Source organism: Schistocerca nitens, chromosome 2, assembly GCF_023898315.1.
Source record: "Schistocerca nitens isolate TAMUIC-IGC-003100 chromosome 2, iqSchNite1.1, whole genome shotgun sequence".
NCBI classification, from domain to species: Eukaryota; Metazoa; Arthropoda; class Insecta; order Orthoptera; family Acrididae; genus Schistocerca; species Schistocerca nitens.
Genome location: NC_064615.1, coordinates 490,288,695 through 490,309,311, shown reverse-complemented (window position 1 = coordinate 490,309,311; position 20,617 = coordinate 490,288,695). Strand labels below are relative to the sequence as shown.

General features: G+C 39.2%; 2 protein-coding genes across 2 annotated transcripts in view; one reads left to right on the top strand and one right to left on the bottom strand.

The window, feature by feature from the left end:
• The window catches only part of LOC126236435 (nuclear pore complex protein Nup85), a 149,847-nt gene extending 133,501 nt beyond the window's left edge, over positions 1 to 16,346 (bottom strand). Inside the window, exons 1-2 of the mRNA XM_049945738.1 lie at positions 16,243 to 16,346; positions 16,071 to 16,167 (exon numbers count right to left, since the gene is read on the bottom strand). Coding sequence (XP_049801695.1) covers positions 16,071 to 16,167; positions 16,243 to 16,263 — 118 coding nt within the window. The 5' untranslated portion in view covers positions 16,264 to 16,346. The remainder of the gene's footprint in view (positions 1 to 16,070; positions 16,168 to 16,242) is intronic.
• Positions 16,347 to 16,706: 360 nt separating this feature from the next.
• LOC126236434 (poly(A)-specific ribonuclease PARN-like) overlaps positions 16,707 to 20,617 on the top strand; it is a 307,678-nt gene continuing 303,767 nt past the window's right edge. Inside the window, exon 1 of the mRNA XM_049945737.1 lies at positions 16,707 to 16,934. Within this exon, the coding sequence (XP_049801694.1) occupies positions 16,916 to 16,934 (19 nt within the window). The 5' untranslated portion in view covers positions 16,707 to 16,915. The remainder of the gene's footprint in view (positions 16,935 to 20,617) is intronic.

The window sequence follows — 20,617 nt, the reverse complement described above, 5'->3', positions numbered from 1 at the left end:
GGGGTAGTAGGAGAGGGGGTGGGGGTAGTAGGAGAGGGGGTGGGGGTAGTAGGAGAGGGGGTGGGGGTAGTAGGAGAGGGGGTGGGGGTAGTAGGAGAGGGGGTGGGGGTAGTAGGAGAGGGGGTGGGGGTAGTAGGAGAGGGGGTGGGGGTAGTAGGAGAGGGGGTGGGGGTAGTAGGAGAGGGGGTGGGGGTAGTAGGAGAGGGGGTGGGGGTAGTAGGAGAGGGGGTGGGGGTAGTAGGAGAGGGGGTGGGGGTAGTAGGAGAGGGGGTGGGGGTAGTAGGAGAGGGGGTGGGGGTAGTAGGAGAGGGGGTGGGGGTAGTAGGAGAGGGGGTGGGGGTAGTAGGAGAGGGGGTGGGGGTAGTAGGAGAGGGGGTGGGGGTAGTAGGCGGGGGGGGGGGGGTAGTAGGAGAGGGGGGGGGTAGTAGGAGAGGGGGGGTAGTAGGAGAGGGGGGGGTAGTAGGAGAGGGGGGGGGGTAGTAGGAGAGGGGGGGGGTAGTAGGAGAGGGGGGTAGTAGGAGAGGGGGGTAGTAGGAGAGGGGGGTAGTAGGAGAGGGGGTAGTAGGAGAGGGGGTAGTAGGAGAGGGGGTAGTAGGAGAGGGGGTAGTAGGAGAGTGGGTAGTAGGAGAGGAGGGGGAGGAGAGGGGGGAGCTGGTTGTGGTTAGTGGCTGGGATGGAGGTGACGGGTTAGCCAGCTACGATTACAGGAGGTTCAAATGGCTCTGAGCACTATGGGACTTAACTTCTTATGTCATCAGTCCCCTAGAACTTAGAACTACTTAAACCCAACCAACCTAAGGACATCACACACATCCCAGCCCGAGGCAGGATTCGAACTTGCGACCGTAGCGGTCACACGGTTCCAGACTGTAGCACCCAGAACCGCATGGTCACTCCGGCCAGCAGACTGCAAGAGGGAGGGGTGGCATATATATGGGCTCGCACAATTGTGGTGGCCAGAGGGAAATGGTACTCGCTGCAGCTGATGAGGAGAATTGAAAGAGGAAACAGCCAGATGTGGGGACAGTGGGAAATCGGAGACTGACACCAGGATTATTACAGAAGCTGATTATATGATGTAAGTTTAGCTCGATCTTGCAGTTCTAGATGGCACACTGGACGCTTCCCTCTCAGCTGCTAAGCACCTGCCCCCAGTTCCATTCCGTGCCTCACCCGACGCTAGCCCCACCAAAGACACAGTGTGTCTGACAAAAAATAGCACTGGCACTGTCGGTCCAGCCAGCACCATGTACGTGCATAAATATGCATGTGTCTGTGCACATGGGTGTGCATGTACTTCACTCTGGCTCATCAAAGGCTAATTCAGAAAGCTAGCAGATTTTCCTTCTTTTGTGTGTGCCTATTGACAAGGACACTTCTGCTTTTCGGTGAGTGGTCTTCTTTCACCCAGAATCATTTACAGTCCCAAAGAAGATTTTTACAAACCACTTGTGGGGGTTTAACGTCTCGCTGACATAGAGGTCATTAGAGAAATCACTTGTGCATCCTATCTTACAATATTGCCCTTGTGTGTGGGATGTACCTGAGGCATGATTAACAGAGGTTTTTGCATGTATTCAAAGAAGGGCACCATGGCTCATCACAATTTCATTTGACTCATGGTAGAGCATCACAAGAAACTCTGAGAAACCTGAACTGGTAGACTCATTTAGAAACCTGAACTGGTAGACTCATTAAGATAGCTGTCAATCTCTCATGAAAGCATACTTGCAAAGTTTCAGGAACCACTGACGTGAAATATTTAGAAATATGCTTCATTAAGTGAGTAGATGCAGAACAATTCATGTTACAGAATATGTGTACGTAAGTGGTGTGGATATATTCATCCATAAAGTTTCAGTTCTTGAAAATATTTTTGTAGCTTCAATGACAAAATAAAAATACCCTCAAAAATTGTAAAGTTACTATGGACAATATGGCCACACAAATGAAGAAAATGTTTCAAGACTTGTTTCACTCCCGGTGTATATGGGAGAGTCTGCATAATAACTATGATGGTTGCATGAGTTAACAACTATCAGCAAAATGTATGCATTCGACCCAACAGTTGTGAGCAGGTAGTGTTCGAAAGTAGGTGTGCAACCAAAGAGTATCAACGTCGTCATCACATATTGCAATGAAGCAACATCTCTACATAAAGTGTTCCAGATGTTTCTGGAGAATGTTCCGGTGAAGAGAAAACTGCGTGCGTTGGTCCTGCATACCTTGAACCTGAACAAAAGCAATGTGTGGACATCTGCCACAACTTGATGGAAGCGCAAAATGCAGACGAATCTTTTGTGCAAAAAATCATCAGGGATGACGGGGTTTAGTGTTATCCACACAAACCTTCCAAAACTGACAAAGTGGAGAACTTCATTAAGAGTCAATGCTTTGATGACATAGCTGACATTCAAACTATGCCAATGCTAACAACATCTCAATGAAGCACTTTTCTGACAGTTTCATGTGGTTGTATGAAATTTGCGTGTTGTACTCAATTATGGGGAGACTATGTAGAATACCTAAAACATTAACACCATCACCTTAACATTTTTCTGTTCTTTTATTAATGGATTGACTGAATATGTAAATAGCACAGTGGCTTAAATTTAATTAAATGAATATACAGTAATAGTCTTTTGTACTTATACTTCTAATGACAAATGTATTACTACAACACAAGTTAATATCTGACTTTTACACTACACTGGACACTAGTTTTTAATTTAAAAATCATTTTACAGAATAGAAGGATTTGGCGGAAGAAAAAATCGAGTTTAAGGTTTGCTTTGCCAGCTATCAGACTTTTATGTTGTTGCATTTACAAGACATTCACGATAGTCCATATCTTCTGTGGAGTCTCATCTCTGTAACGTGGAAAAAAAAAAAAAAAAAAGATGAATATGGACAGTTAATTTAAATATAATACAGTGAACTGAATAAATAAAAGTAATGTCTACTGGATACCTTAAATATGATTTCCAACAGTGAAGTGATTTCTAATTACAGATTAAACAAAAACACAAAATTTAGGAGTTTGTGAGGATACTCTTCAGTGGAGCAGTAGTAGTAGTAGTAGTAGTAGTAGTAGTAGTAGTAGTTCACAACAGAAAGTTCTTTAATTCAGTCTCAAACTTCAACACATTTAAGGTGCTCTGGTATATTATTGTATACACGTGTATCCTTGTATCAGACTTCTATCTGCACTGATGTTTGCCCCTTGAAATATTTGGTCTTTTTTTACAAAAAGGAAATACTGGTTACGAAAGAGAATGCTAATAAATATACACTGAAGAGCCAAAGAAACTGGTACACCTGCCAAATATCGTGTAGGGCCCCATGAGCACGCAGAAGTGCTGCAACATGACGTGGCATGGACTCTACTAATGTCTGAAGCAGTGGTAGAGGGAACTGACACCATGAGTCCTGCAGGGCTGTCCATAAATCCGAAGAGTACAAAGCAGTGGAGATCTCTTCTGAACAGAATGTTGCAAGCCATCCCAGATATGCTCAATAGTGTTCATGTTTGGGGAGTTTGGTGGTTAGTGGAAGTGTTAAACTCAGAAGAATGTTCCAGGAGCCACTCTGTAGCAATTAGGGATGTGTGGAGTGTCACATCGTCCTGCTGGAATTGCAAAGTCTGTCTGAAAGCACAATGGACATGAATAGATGCAGGTGATCAGATAGGAGTCTTAACTAGACGTATCAGGGGTCCAGTATCACTCCAACTGCATATGCATCACACCATTACAGAGCCTGGACTATCTTGAATAGTCCCCTGCTGACATGCAATGTCCATGGATTCATGAGGTTATCTCCATACCCAGACATACCCATCTGTTTCATAAAATTTGAAACGAGACTCGTCCAACCAGGCAACATGTTACCAATCATCAACAGTCCAATGACAGGGCTGACGAGCCCAGCCGAGGCGTAAAGATTTGTGTCGTGCAGTTGTCATGGGTACACAAGTGGGCCTTTGGCTCTGAAAGCCAATAGTGATGATGTTTCGTTGAATAGTTCGCAAGTTGACACTTGCTGATGGCCCAGCATTGAAATCTGCACCAATTTGTGGAGGGGTTGCAATTCTGTCACAGTGAAAGATTCTCTTCAGTTGTAGTTGGTCCTGTACTTACACAATCTTTTTCTGGTCACTGCAATGTCGGAGATTTGATGTTTTACCAGACTCCTGATAGTCACAGTACACTCATGAAATGATCGTACGGGAAAATCCTCACTTCATCGGTACCTCGAAGATGCTCTGTCAAATCGCTCATGCACTGACTAACATCATGTTCAAACTCACTTAAATCTTGATAACCTGCCATTGTAGCAGCTGTAACAAATGTAACAACTGCACCAGACACTTGTTATCTTATATAGGTGTTGCCAACCACAGCACCATATATTAAGTACTTGTCACAACACCCAGTTTTTTAAAGATATTTCTGCAGGATGTTCTACAATGGAGCCAGATATAATTTATTTTAACATGCTTCTGTATCCTGAAAACACTATCAATTTAATTGTCCCAGAAAACTATTCGTGAATGGAAATGCACAATAAATGAGTTTCTTCATTTTTGAATTGCCTACAGCAGAAATCATCCTTAACTGCAAATATAGCTGAATCAAGGCACTTCATTACTTCTAGGCAGAGGGTTTTCCAATTGAGCTTGTGATCTCTCTTTAGTGCTTAAAAATTTCATATTACATGTATTTTTATTTCATAGTCTCAGAAATCTGTTTGTATAGCTTATGGAATTCTATGAGAAGAACTGAACTGTATCACTGAGCCTTCTCATAATTCAGTGATGATCTGTCTGGTACAAACCATCTGTTGACATTTTTGAATATTTTGTTAGGGACCTTTGCAGTAAGGTGCCTGGTACTATATTTTTATTTCTGTACTTTTATCATGAGCAAAAAGTACAAAATTTGTTTCTTTTGCACCTACAAGTGAGATCATTTACGTATATCAGAAACAACAGAGTACTCCTAATCCAACCTTGTGCTCAACATCAGATCGCTTCAAATTCTCAGAGACTATCTATCATGTTGTTGACATGAAACTGAGCTTTCTGTAATAATACAGATGCGATAAAAACCATTAACCCGCATCATCTACTATTCCGTAGTATTAGGATACCATGGTTCAAACAATCAAAAACCTTACCAAATTACAAAATATTCCCAATGGTAACAATTTCCGAGTTATTGGTTCTAGCATATCATTCACTAAGGTAAATACAGTCTGTTCAATTGACAGTCCTTGTGGAAATCCAAATTGTTTGCTACTATGTTTTCCTGCACTAGGTACATAAGAAGTCGCCTGTACATGATCATCTCGAATATGTTTGAAAATATTGACAGTAACAAGATGAGTTGGCAATTCTTTATTAGCATTTGTCTCATTTTTGTAAAGTGGTTTGACAAAAGCATGTTTAAATCTATCTGGAATACTACCATTGTGACAGGAGTCTTTATATAAGGAACTCCACATACAGTGATCAGACAGAACATTATGACTACCTGCCCAATAGCTTGTATGACCACCTTTGGCAGAGGTAACAGTGACGACACATTGTGGCATGGAACCAATGAGGCCTCAGTAGGTCTCTGGAGGGAGTTGGCACCACATCTGTACATACAAGTCACCTAATGCCCGTAAATTCTGAGGGGGACGTGGCGATGAGCTCTGATGCCACGTTCAGTCACATTCCAGATGGGTTCAACCGCATTCAGATCTGGCAAGTAGGGGAGGCAGCACATCAACTGGAAATCACCACTGTGTTTCTAACAACATCATGCTCCTGGCTTTGCGACAGGGTGCACTAGCTCGTTGAAAAATGCCACTGCCACTGGAAAACATGACTGTCATGAAGGGGTGTACATGGTCTGCAACCAGTGCACGATAATCCTTGGCCCTCGTGGTGCCTTGCACAAGCTCCACTGGATCCATGGATGCCCTTTTAAATGTTTCCCAGGGCATGATGAAGCCACTACCAGCTTGTGTCCATCCACAATACAGGTGTCAAGGCGCTGTTCCCCTGGAAGATGAGAGATTCACATCCTTCCGTTGGCATGATGAAGAAGGCACTGGGATTCATCACACCAAGCAATGCTTTGCCACTGCACCGATGTCCAGTGCAGATGGTCATGTGCCCATTTTCGTCATAGTTGCCATCGTGTTAACATTGACATCAGTATGGGTCATCAGTGGCAGAGGCACATCATTTGGAGTGTCCAATGGACTGTGCATTCAGACACACTTTTACTCTGCTCAGCATTAAAGTCTGATATTAGTTCTGCCACAGTTTGCCACCTGTCCTGTTTTACTAGTCTGCCCAGACTGCAATGTTTGACATTAATAACGAGAGGTGGCTGCCCAACCAGATGACTCCTTTGAACACCCGAAATGGAAATTTGTGGTAAGGTCTTATGGGACCAAACTGCTGAGGTCATCGGTTCCTAAGCTTACATACTACTTAATCTAACTTAAGCTAAGGATGGCACATACACCCATGCTCGAGGGAGGATTTGAACCTCCGATGGGGGAATCTGTGCCAACTGCGACAAGATGCCTCAGACCGCTCAGCTACCCCGCACGGCTTGAACAGCCAACAAGTGGAGTAGTTTCCAAAATGCCAATCCTTCAGGCTATCACAATCTGCCTCCAGTCAAACTCAGATAGATCATGCAACTTCCCCATTCTACACACGGACAGCACACTTACTGATACTACACGACACCACGCGTGTGTCTCATAGCAGTCATTCCTCACCAGGTGATGCTGCTATCGCCTGGACAGGTTTATAATGATAGCAGGTCAGTGGTCATAATGTTCTGGCTGATTAGAGTATTACCACATTCACTTTATAAACATTTCATTACATTACTACTGAATTGAACATAACCACTTAACATTTATGTTTAAGAGAGGTGGTAACACTGAATATTTCTTTTCGAGATGTACAAAGTGGGCCAGTTGTCAAAAATGTGTTTGATACAATAATACTGAGCAAATGACAATACAAATTTATAATCAACACAGAAATACATGTACAGTTCAATGAACCCACGAAAGATGCTCAAAGTTGTTTCCATGCTGTCCAGCAAACATTGCACCTTTCCAATACTGATTTACAAATTTTGTTGAAAATCTTTCATAACTGTAGGTTATCAGATTCAGATTGGATTCATTCCTACATAAGCTCAACATCATGAATCTTGAGGGAATGAACTTCATTTTTTAGTATTCCCCAGACTGAAAAATTCACATGTGTGATACCTGGGGAACATAAAGGACATTCAATAGTACCCTGTTTGCCACTCACCGCCGAAAATCCCTGCCCTTATACTCACACCAAGAGTGTCTTCATTGCCACATGAAGCTTAGAAGAATCCCAGTAGACGTAGTTAATATTGTTTGTTCTGCTATTCACCTTAAAAGTCACACTGTCACCTCAAAGAATGCTTTTGTAAAACTGGATCAGTTTTCAGTTGGATTGTGTACAAGTCACAGAATTTCATACATCTGTCCAGATCACCTTAATTTAGGCCTTCAAGTAAAGTGGGCCACCATGGTCTCAATTTCAGCTTTTTATGTATCCCTCGTAGGCTTGTTCTTGCTATCCCATACTCCTTGGACACTTTTCTTCGACATTTTGTGATGTTTACACAAAACACTGCATGCCAAGTTTAAGATTCTTATCTATAACAACAGACTTTGGCCTAGCTGAACGAGGAAGCTCTGCTCTTGACCTAGTCTCTTCAAATCTCTAATTTGCGAATATTTTCCACAGGGAATCATAACTTTCTTGGCAAATGCCTTTCCGAGATTTATGTCTGAAATACTCCTTGGTGATACAGACGAGAGGGAGATTGAGTCAATAATTAATTCAATGAAGACTAAGGACTCTCGTGGTTATGATGGAGTGTCTAGCAGAATATTAAAGTACTGTGCTGTACATGTTAGCCCTGTATTTAGCCATATTTGTAATTTTTCCTTTAGGAATTGTCAGTTTCCTGAATGATTAAAGTACTCAGTAGTAAAGCCACTTTATAAAAAGAGAGAAAGGGATAATGTAGATAATTTTAGACCTAATCCTATGCCATCAGTGTTTGCAAAAGTTATTGAAAAGGCTGTGTATGTAACGATAATTGATCATTTTATATCACACAATTTGCTATCAAATGTACAGTTTGGCTTTAGGAGTCTTAACAACTGAAAATGCTATAGTCTCTTTCCTCTATAAGGTTCCAAAAGTTGGACCATTACGGAATACGGGGAGTAGCCCACAACTGGTTCACCTCTTACTTCAGCAACAGACAGCAAAAGGTCATTATTCACAATGTTGGGAATGGCTGTGATGTGCGGTCTGAGTGGGGTACAGTCAAGTGGGAGGGGGGTGGGGGGTGGGGGTGGTGGGTGCCCCAGGGATCAGTGTTGGGGCCACTCCTGTTCCTTATTTATATAAATGATATGCCCTCTAGTATTACGGGTAACTCTAAAATATTTCTGTTTGCTGATGACACTAGCTTGGTAGTAAATGATGTGTGCAACATTGGTTCGGCTTCAAATAGTGCAGTACATCACCTAACTAAGTTCATGGCTTACAGAAAATAAACTGACACTAAATCACATGACAACCAGCATGGATTCCAATACATTGATCACGTGAAACTGAACTCACACTTTTATGTCACATGACAGTGAAAGTTTTGAATCAAGGCAGTCACGTAGATGTCCTCCTAGATTTCTGAAAAGCAGTTGACTCAGTACCACACGTGCCCTTATGGTCAAAAGTTTGATTATAAGGGGTATCGAGAAATTTATAATTGGACTGAGGACTTTTTGGTATGGATGTCAGATGTAGAAGTAACTTCAGGTGTGACTCAGGGAAGTGTGTCGGGATCCCTGTATATTAACGACCTTCAGGACAATATTAATAGGAACCTCAAACTTCCTGCATATGATTTGGTTATCTATAATGAAGTACTGTCAGAAAGAAGCTGAATAAATATTCAGTCAGTTCTTGATAAGATTTCAACGTGGTGCAAAGATTGGCAACTGGCTTTAAATGTTCACAAATGTAAAATTGTGCACTTCAAAATTAACGAACAAATGTAGTCTCCTATGGCAATAATATCATTGAGTCACAGTTGAAATTGGCTAACTCTCACAATTACCTAGGTGAGACACACTGTAGGGATGTGACATGAAATAATCACAGAGGTTTAGATGTGGGTAAATAAGGTGGTAGACTTCTGTTTATTGGTATAATACTAGGAAAGTGCCATCAGTATGCAAAGGAGATTGCTTAAAAATCACTCATTCGAGACTACTGCTCAACATGTGAGACCAGTACCAAATTGAACTAACATGGGATATTGAATGTATATAGAGAATAGCAGAGCGAATGGTCACAGGTTTGTCTGACCCACGGGAACGTGTTAGAGATGTGCTGAAGAAACTGAACCCAGGCAGACTACGAACGAAGTCTACCAACAAAGTTTCAAGAACCAGCTTTAAATGTACTGCTCACACAGGGACTGTGAGGATAAGATTAGAATAATTGCAGCACACACAGAGGCATTGAAACACTCATTCTTCCCACACTCCATATGTGAATGGGACAGGAAAAAAGTGTAACAACTGGTACAATGGGTCATATCCTCTGCCATGTACTCCATGGTAGTTTGCAGAGTATAGATGTAGATGTACATTGCATAATTAATGGTATAAGAATAATTTTTTAGAGTCTGCCAAAATTATTAATTGGCAACAATTCTGTAAACATGTTTTTAGATTTACTTTTATCCACATTTTAGCTATCACACTGCAATGTAATCACATAAATGATTTTAAGAAAAAAAATACATGGTACACTGGCGACACCTATTGGTCAAATTGTCAACACCTATCCTTTACTGGTCACCACCTGCCAGTCTGTTGGCTCCCTGGCTGCAATGATATGTACTGTTGAGAGCGGCATAAAACAGATGTATGTGATGAATAACTGCATATATAGTTGCCTTAATTTTGACAGCTGATGCATCAGTCTTCTAGTCTGTGACGAACCTGCTATTTTATGAGAAAGAGTACTCTTACTGCTATGTTAAGACATATGCAATAACCTGTCTGTTGAGGCATGTTGTTGTTCTGCATTTTTTAATTTTATTTTGTACCTGATACTGTATATTAATATTACAACAAAAACAATTTTTGACAAATTAATTTAACTGGATAGATAAAAATAACTACTCACCAGCAGTGGCAGAACACACACATAATAGAAAGTTATACTCAGGTAAGCTTTTGGAGCCTGTGTCTCTCCCTTCGGGCAGAAAGGTTGAAGGGGAGGAAGAGGGGTGAAGGAAAAGGACTGGGAAAAGGAGTAGATTTCAGGAAAGTCACCCAGAACTGCGGGGTTAGTGGAGACTTATCGGACGGGATGAGAAGGGAAGGCTGATTGTTGGGGCCGGCATTGGGCAAGATTTGAAGACCTGAGAGCTTAACGGTGGAAGGAAGGGTAATATGCAAGACAGAGATTACGGCATTATCCAGATCTGCAGTCTTCCCTCCCAACACCGGTTCCTCAGAACTCCGCAAGAAGTAACAAGTGCTACAACATGTTCTTGGTTCGTCATCCCCCTGGCCTTAATTTATGGTAATTTATTCCGTCTCGGCATTTGTTCACAGTAACAATTCTTTTCTTCAATCTATTATAGTTTTCTACATGTTTCATTGTCTTACCTATCTATATTTCACTGCCCCCCCCCCCCCCCCCCACTCCCATTTCTGTTACGCACAAGGCACCCAGCTTTTCCCTCTTATTAACTCTTGTGCAACGTTTAAGCAGTAATCTCTGTCTTGCATATTACCCTATCTTCCACCTTTAAGCTCTCAGGTTTTCAAGTATCTTCCAATGCAGTCCCCAACAATCTGTTTTTCTTTTCCATCTCACCTGCGAAGTCTCCCCTGACCAAATGTTTTTCTTTACCCCTCTTCCTTCCCGTTCAATCCTTCTGGGATGCCACAACATCTGAAGATAATGAATTGCATCTGGCCTGCAGTGACCTAACCGCTCCGAAATATGGGCTCAAGGGAAGCATCTAATTCCACCTGTCTGCTTTAGGGTCATTCCATGCCAAGTGGTCTAGAGGCTCCCACATGACCCTCATGGATTTTGATGAAATTTTCTATGAACATTCACACATGTTCTCAATGAACACTGGTAAAGTTTCAGTTTCAGAAATTCAATACTTTCGGAGATACAGTCACTTGTTTAAGACTATAGCACAGCTTTCTATAGCGCGTCCTTGAATTTTCAGCAACTTTGAGATGAAAGAAACAAAACTTGGCTATCTTATACAACTTTTAGAACTCTTTAAAGTAAAATATTAAGAAAAGGATTTCTGAGCAATTTTCATATAGATAATTTGAAGCAAAGTTGGGTGAAAAAATAGCCATTTTTAAAAAAATGCCAACTTTAGTTTTTTATATCTCCAAAAGTAATTGTGGGATGTACATGAAACATTGCACACCATACCTCACCAACACAAAGTCTTAGAATATAAAATTTCATTCTCCTATTGCTTTCCATTATTTCACAAAACTAGGGTAAAGTTGACGATTTTTCAAAAAGTGCTAAAATCGGTATTTTTAGTCAAATTTTTCAAAAAAGGGTTTTCTCCAAACTCTTCTAAACTATGGTCATTAGAAAGAGCATATTCTAAACTATCTAGAAAAGTGGATTTGGTTTTCAAATGCAAGCATATAACGCCCTAAAAAGTAGCATCATCAAAGAGGCACACTGGAAGTTTGAACACATTTTTCTGGCACTCAAATTATACCTGAAATCTTTTATTTTGCCTTATACATGTTCATTAATTCCTGGGATAAGTGAAATAAGAAGTCCTGATGAATAGGACCTAGCTTAAGTCCGAACAGCAAAAGAATAAAAATAGAAACAATGTTATTTCTTAATTGTTGCCCCCCCCCCCTCTCTCTCTCTCTCTCTCTCTCTCTCTCTCTCTCTCTCTCTCTCTCTCTCTCTCTCACACACACACACACACACACACACACACACACAAAAGAATGTAAATTGTAAAATTTATTTGCATAATTATCTAATTATTAGTTGCCTGTTTAATGAACAACACCAGCTTACTGATGGAAAAGAAGTGTATAAATGAGTTGCTATGGTGGCTTAAGCACTGCTAGTTTCATTTCACCTGAGAAAACCAGCATTCCCATTGCCATAGAGGCCACGCCCGATAGCTTAGCAACAACAGCCATGGGTGGGTTTCTTCACCACATGATCCCAAGCCTGAAAAGTGTTTTTTTACACAGGTTCCCAAGCCTGATAGTAAAATTATTTAAGTGCCCTATGTAAAATTAGAAAGTACTCTTGGGTTCCTTAGATTCTTTCCTCTAACCTGTTTCAATTTTTGATATGCTACATTAATTTTCTGATAAATATCAAGAGGAATGGTGTATTGCCGGCCAGATGACATTTAAGGCCTTTAAGATGCAAGCTTTGATGCTTGGCAATGTAATGATGGCATGACAGACTCCATATTTTATTTTTTACATCTTCAATAAATTCATCCACTACCATTTGCTTCGTGTCCAGTGTGGCCCGATCGGTATGTATCCATCGCTTAAACACAATAACTTCCTGTGGCTCATGATCTAGGAAATGGCTGGCAATTTCAGATGCTATAGCTTTGGGCCCAGGACACCTTTCACAGCGATGTAGCATGCACTGTTTAGAGTTCAAACTGCAAACTGCCTTGCTGAGAATCTCCTTATAATTTTCACGTATACCAGCTCCGCTAAGCATAAGCTTAACATTTTCGCAAAATAAAAAATTTCAGGTATAATTTGAGTGCCAGAAAAATGTGTTCAAACTTCCAGTGCGCCTCTTTGATGATGCTACTTTTTAAGGCCTTATATGCTTGCATTGCAAAACCAAATCCACTTTTCTAGATAGTTTAGAATATGCTCTTTCTAATGACCGTAGCCGGCCGCGGTGGTCTCGCGGTTCTAGGCGCGCAGTCCGGAACCGTGCGACTGCTACGGTCGCAGGTTCGAATCCTGCCTCGGGCATGGATGTGTGTGATGTCCTTAGGTTGGTTAGGTTTAAGTAGCTCTAAGTTCTAGGGGACTAATGACCACAGCAGTTGAGTCCCATAGTGCTCAGAGCCATTTGAACCATTTTTTAATGACCGTAGTTTAGAAGAGTTTGGAGAAAACACGTTTTTGAAAAATTTGACTAAAAATACCGATTTTTAGCACTTTTTGAAAAATTGTAAACTTCACCCTAGATTTGTGAAATAATGGAAGGCAATAGGAGAATGAAATTTTATATTCTAAGACCTTGTGGTGGTGAGTTATGGTGTGCAATGTTTCATGTACATCCCACAATTACTTTTGGAGATACAAAAAACTAAAGTTCGCATTTTTTTGTTAAACAGCTATTTTTTCATCCAACTTCGCTTCAAATTATCTATATGAAAATTGCTCAGAAATCCTTTTCTTAATATTTTACTTTAAAGAGCTCTAAAAGTTGTATGAGATGGCCAAGTTTTGTTTCTTTCATGCAAATACTTAGAGATATCTCATCTCAAAGTTGCTGAAAATTCAAGGACACACTATTGGAAGCTGTGCTATGGTTTCAAACAAGTGACTATATCTATGCAAAAATTGAATTTTTGAAACTGAAGCTTCACCAGTGTTCATCGAGAACATGTGTGAATGTTCATACAAAATTTCATCAAAATCCACGATGGTCATGTGGGAACATTTCTCGATATTAGACCACTTGGCACGGAATGGCCCTTTGACCAGTGGTGTAAGTGTTGTGTGACATTATTGTGGCACAGTTTTTTGAGTTTGGTCATGTTCGTAGATGGTGAGCTAACTATTTGGTGGGGCAATCTTATTGGCAGGTGTTCATGTTTGAAGTTATTTTTGCTACGTGTGGTATTTGATCATTTGACTTTGTGGAACCATTATGTGAAGTGAAGAATGTGTTGTGTCGCCAGCAAGTTATTTGATTTATTGTTTCAGAGGTTTATGCATTCTTGTTTGCGTTAGGTATGATAAGTGCCTTTTCTATGGACCAAAATGAAATATAGTTTTTTTTTTTTGCCTTTTTTTAGCAATGGTTATGGCAGAAAAATATAATAGTTATTCACTTTGGGTTGCAGTGGGTGATGATATCATGACGACCATAAGGTTTTTGCAGGGGTTTGGCTTAAATGCAGACTACATAAGGTGTTGTGTGCAATGGAATTATCAAGTTGACTAGAGTCCTGGCTTCTTGAACCAGGGACCTGTGTATGTAGTGGTGTTGCAATGACAATAGTTGTTGATCTATTTGAAGGGTAACTGGTTCGAGATCAAGGCAGGCCTTTCTGGAAGATTGTTTTACTAATGTATTGATTTTGTTATCATTCATCTTTACATTTTTTGTGGATGTGAAACAGAAGCAAGTATGTGAAATGTGTAGGAATGATTTTCCTTTTTGTGCGGAAGCAGGTACTGAGTATGAAGTATAACAAACACACACAAACACAGACACAGAAAAAACTGCAGTCTCAGGCAACTGAAACCACACTGCACTCACAGTTTGTTCACAGGTGACATTTTTATTACATGGCATATAAAGAAATTGACAAGAATATTTTTAAATAAATTTAGAGACAGTCATATCTACATATGTTGGAGGCCATATATCCTTGCACATTTCACTGTTTTTAGGTCATTAAAATCCAAATCCCAGTTATATCCATCTATATTCACCTTACATGCATTTGTTGTAAAATGAATTTCAGAAACAAACATTACATCTACATGATATACAAGCTGCAGTTCCTATACACAAATCAGAAGTCCATTTATCTAATTATTAACCTTCTAAGATTTTTGATGTGTTAATTTTAATGTCGTCTTAATCTTCACACATTTTAGTCGAGGACGGGGGGATAAAAAAAATTCAGTTATATTTCGGCCTACTACTATAAATTTTCTAAATGTATAACTTGAAATCTGAGTTAACCCTAAAACAAGGTGCCACCATCACAACAATGACATTGGGGATACACTCATGAATGTCAGTATTCCCCCCCCCCCCCCCCCCCCCCAACAGATTCTGCTATAAACCCAGCTAGTTGCCCAATATCCCATTCACATTCCTGTAGTGATAGGGACCAACCTCTCTTGTCAACAATGACAACAGAAACCAGATCTAAGTTCGACCCATCACCTGACAGAAGCAACTGATCTAAATGTTAACCCAAGTCATAGAACTGTTTGACTGGGGACGACGATAATGCCTCAAAGCAGGAAAAAACTCAATGTTTGTGCAACTTGTTGCAGAATCTTTATTTACACAGTCAGAACTACCAGGATACTCAATTTTGTAGCTCTGGTTCCTGTCAATACTCTTTCCTGTTTTACCAACTACTACAACACGCTCACCCTTTCCAAAATATTTGCAAAAAGTATGTAAAATGTGGTGAGTAGAAATTATTAACATATGTATTTTTTTAAAAAAGGAGAAAGAAGCTTTTAAATGGTCAGCAAGAAGCTATATTAACATATGAATTTGTAATGTGAATGTAAAATGACTCTTACCACATCATTATTGCTAATCGTACAAATGACCCATGGAATATGAAGCTGATATATAGGGCCTAGACTACCACACAGCTAAGACGACTGGGCGAACAAAGATTTTTTGTGGATGCATATTAAACATACTTTCTGCACCACTGCACGATTTGGTGGCAAGTTGACAAAATTTCCCACAAAAATTCTTTCAATCATAGGTAGTAGATAAGCTAGAAAGTAATTCAACTTTATAGCAACCAGAATGTAAAACTCATTTTGAGATTGCTCTATTACTATTTAAAATTTTAAGTTTTTACTTTGTCTCATGCCTGTAATTAGGAGCTGTCTTCTCGTTCACTCTGTGCGTTTCGAAAGGGACAACTCCACGCATACAAACTAGATTAGAAAAGCGACTAGGGATAAACTGAAAACACATTACTTACTGTCATCCTGCAGGTTAAAGGAGAACGCTGCGATTTTGTCGCCAGGCAATAATTTTGCTGCTACGCCCAGTTCTTCGCAGAGTGAGTCCGGAATTGCCTGTTGAATAGAAATATTTCAATTAGTGCACTAGCGGAAACCAAATAAACACTCAAAATGTGACACTCCACCTACTAAAGTCTTCACGCCCTCCATTCCGACGCCTAGCGATTCACATTTCGCGCATACAAGGGCGGACTAATCAAGACTAACCACTCGTCTGTTACGACTTGATATCGATCGATGTGAGATAATCGGTGTCGGTAGAGTAAAGCGAAGTTCGAATGTAATTTATGAACACGTGCAGAACTATTACCAGTAGTTAAATAACATTCTGTGGACGGTAGATTTTTCTTGATGTCGAAAAACATACTGCATTTATCAGAAATGTCGGAGCGTGAAGTATTAATGAAATTACAACTGCAAAAACCAATTTCCGAAACATGAATCTGAAGTAAAGTTATTCATTTAGAGTGATATTAATTTATTATATTGCTCCTTCTCTGTTTCCCCGTTGCGGAAAATCGTGGCTCTATGTTATCTGTGGTTATCGATACATTCATTGAAAAGTGGCACATGTGAAGTACCGGCTTGTTTTATGTTATAGACTTTGAGATATTGGTAAACAACTGTGCGACGAATGCAACTACGCTACAGACGGGGAAATACCGTACACCACCCATGAGTATCAAGCAATGACAGCCATCAATGAAAGAGATACTTCTCATGATTGAATAGATTTGAAGCAATTTGCTTGTTACTCGAGCTGAAGTAGGGAAGAGGGGACTCCTGTTTAGCACTATCAACAATGGAAGTCACCAAGAAAAGTAAGTTTGTTCGCTTTGCAAAAACTGAATTGATTGGTGTTGATTAAATTTGTTGCTCCGCGGCAAAACCGAAAAGATGTATTTTTGGTCCACGACTCCACTCGCCTGCCAATCCTTCTGAATTACGCATAAAGGAAGGGAAATTAAACACTAGAAAATTTAAATGTTGCAAAGGTATAATCATTCGAATTAGTTCTCAATCGATTTATATAAGCTTATTAGATCATGACGCAATACGCGGGCAGCTGTAATCAGAATAATTAAAAAAACAATTCCAGTTGTACGTTGCTTATGTAGGAACTTGGTAGTGTATCGTCAGATGCTGATTCTGATTGTGCTAATGAAGCATAGTAGTGGTGCCACAACATCTGTTAATTTATTATAGGCTTAACATAGTTGCGGAACGCCTGTGCTGCTTATAGTAGTCTTACACGGATAATTAACTAGTAATTATGTTTTCCATGTCGTAAAGTAAAAGCAGCTTGATGCACGTGCTTTACTCTTGCATGTATTGTTAAAAAGACCCCATGTCTCAATTCATACTGACATTACATTGGTAAGTAGTAACACGACTTACGCGGCAGTTAGCGCTCGCATACATCTCATCGCAGTCCATAATGTACGAAATAGTTAGTTGGACTATTACGCTTCAAATGTTGACAAAGAGCTGTGTAGTAATGCCCCCACCCACCTATCCTTTTGGATAGATGGTGTACGATATATGTAGGCTTCTCAATACGTTCCAAAATAATCGCCAGTTTTTTGTATGTTAGGTAATACAGCGTTTCTGAATGTAACTGAAAATTCGGTATCTATAATGAAAAGCAATAAATGTGGATCAAAGCAAAGACTTAATGTTATGTTACAGTTCCATCTGCTACCAAAACATGTATTTCTTATTCACTGGGTTGGTCACAACCAGTCACAGCCAAGTTAGCTATTAACTTCTCCTCTGACATAGACATCGGGCTACATTGCAGATCAGTCTTGCACCAGTGCTACAGTTTACTGTCTTTTATTATGAAATTGGCATCTGGCTACATTGCAGATCAGTCTAGCACCAGTGCTACAGTTTACTGTCTTTTTATTTTGAAATTAAGATCAATACACCAACTTATCTGTTCAGTTATTGGGGAACCAATATGTGAAAACAGTTATTCTGGTAAATAACATGTACTGTCCATTCTCTGCGTCATAGTGGACACCTATTCCAGTTGAAGAAAGCTGGCCCAAGAAGTAGTAAAATACAGTGTTGGTGACTGCTTCCATTTGTCACAGTAATGAGGACATTTGAAAGACTTTGTCATTGTGAGTTTTCTTTTTATCTTTTAACAAAGATGTAAAATTCAATATGTGTACAATATTGAACTACACAAACAACATTGTTTCACTTTCTTAGGGTGCTAAAAGTAGATTCCATTTTGTTGTATGTATGTGATTCTGTTGACCTTGCAAGTAACAGTCACAGCGAAAAAAGGCTAACGGAAGTTTGTTGTCCAAGCTTACTGGGTCATTCCATGTCAAGTCACCCAGGCCTTGACACCAACCATGTCAGATTTTGATGAAACTTGGTACAATTACTTCTTTTATCATCCTGAAAGCACTTATAAAATTTTTTGCTCTATCTCTTATAGTTTTGTTTTTAATAAATTTTTAAAGTTTTTAGATTTGGCGTTGTTTCAGCAGTCGGAAATCGTAACTTAAACGTGTCCTCACAACTAAAACAAATTGTATGTTAAAGAATACTCAAGATATCAGTTTGAAATTTTGGTATAAGTTTGTGTATTATATCTAAATGTTAAAAAAATTACCATAAAGATATATTAAAATCTTCCAAATGAAAAAAAATTACAAGTTTTTTATATTTTTTTAGCTAACGGATGTTTAGTTTTAAAAAAACTGCAATATCTAGAGTCTCAGACCTGATAGAAAGCTCAAATTTGTTTTAAAATACTCTTATTCGTATAGGCTATTAGATAAAAGAAAAATTATGTTGGCTTTTTAACCTGTTTAATAGTTATCTAATTTTTAAAATAATATTAATTATATTTTAAAATATAAAAAGTACCAAGTGACTTAGACACTGAAAATAAGTTTTTGTCTTCTTGGAGTAACAATGTACGCTTGGATTTTGTTTTGTTACTCCTGTGTTTTGAAGTAAAAAATTATTACAGTGTTAAATAGTGCTTGGATAGTATTTTATTAAGTTTATTCGAACTTTCAGTAAGTACTGTTACTTAGTTTACAGAGATTCTTTTACAATATCCTATAAAAGTAACCAGAACAGTAATCAGACCAAAAGTGAAATCAGTATGTTAGATATTCAAACCTGTAGCGTAGGATTATTTAAAAAATCTTGACTGTTTCCAAACAACCTACACACCTTCAAAAAAGTTACAACCGTTATCTGAATTGAGTGAGGAAGAAAAAGATTTGATCCACTTACGATCTGGAATTAATCTGTGTGAATTTAAGAATATATGTTCACACCACAGCTACTACTTTTTAAATGTTTTTGAAAAGTATCAAACAACATGTGTAGACCCACTAAAAAAAACACAAAAAGCCCATCAAAAAATTGTTGAGAAGTGTAGGCTTGGATCTTTCTAAACAATTACTGACAAAAAATATTAGCATAAAACCTGGACAAAAGCTTTGCTCAGCATGCCGTAACTTTTGTGAGGAAAAATTAAGAGTTGAAATCAATGAAAGTGAAACAGATGATGAAGTCATGGTTGAATTAGAATCATTGTAATCCAGAAATGAATCCCTCGTACAAACAAACATCGCTCTTGATAATTTAGGTTTAGTACCGATAAAGCTTCATGGCTTGTCAGAACAAAGTAACGGTTCTTATTTTAAAAGGAAGGTTAGCAGTATTGAAAAGACTGCAAAAAAGGCGGTTTCAAAAGCATTAAAATATGATGCACCAAGTTCTGATGATGACGAAGAAGATAAAAGTGTGGTTGAGAAAGCAAAGGATTTTGATGTAATGATTTCTCTTATGAAAGAGAAGATTTCATCTGTTGGGAGGTCTAGAAAAAATCCAGATTGTGACCTTGGCTCCCGATTCTTGGAGTCGAAATAAAATGATGAAAGAATGTAATGTAAGTGAGTACATGGTGTGACAAGCTAGAAAGCTAAAATCTGAAAAGGGTATTTTGGAAACTCCTGGTCCAAAAAAAGGTAAAACTCTCTCTGAAAATACAGTAAGACTTGTAACAGATTTTTATGAAAAGGATGAAAGTTCCAGAGTGCTACCTGGAGCAAAATACAAAGTAAGTGTTCAAAAAAATGTGTACATGCAAAAAAAGACTCATTTTGTGTAACTTGAGAGAACTCTATTATTCTTTCAAATGGGAGAATCCCGAGGTAGAAGTAGGATTTTCAAAATTTTGTTTCTTGAGACCTAAATGGTGTATCCTTGCTGGTGCTGCAGGCGCACACACTGTATGTGTATGCAGTATCCACCAGAATGTTAAACTATTACTGGATGCTGTGAAAATTGAAGAATCTTATAAAGACCTAATTAAGATGCTTGTGTGCAATACGGAAAACCAAAACTGCATGCTACATCACTGCGACAGTTGTCCTGCAAATACTGCACTAACTGAGTACTTAACTGAAAAACTAAGTGAAGATTATGACTTAGAAGAAGAAATTGTAATCAGTCAGTGGGTTAA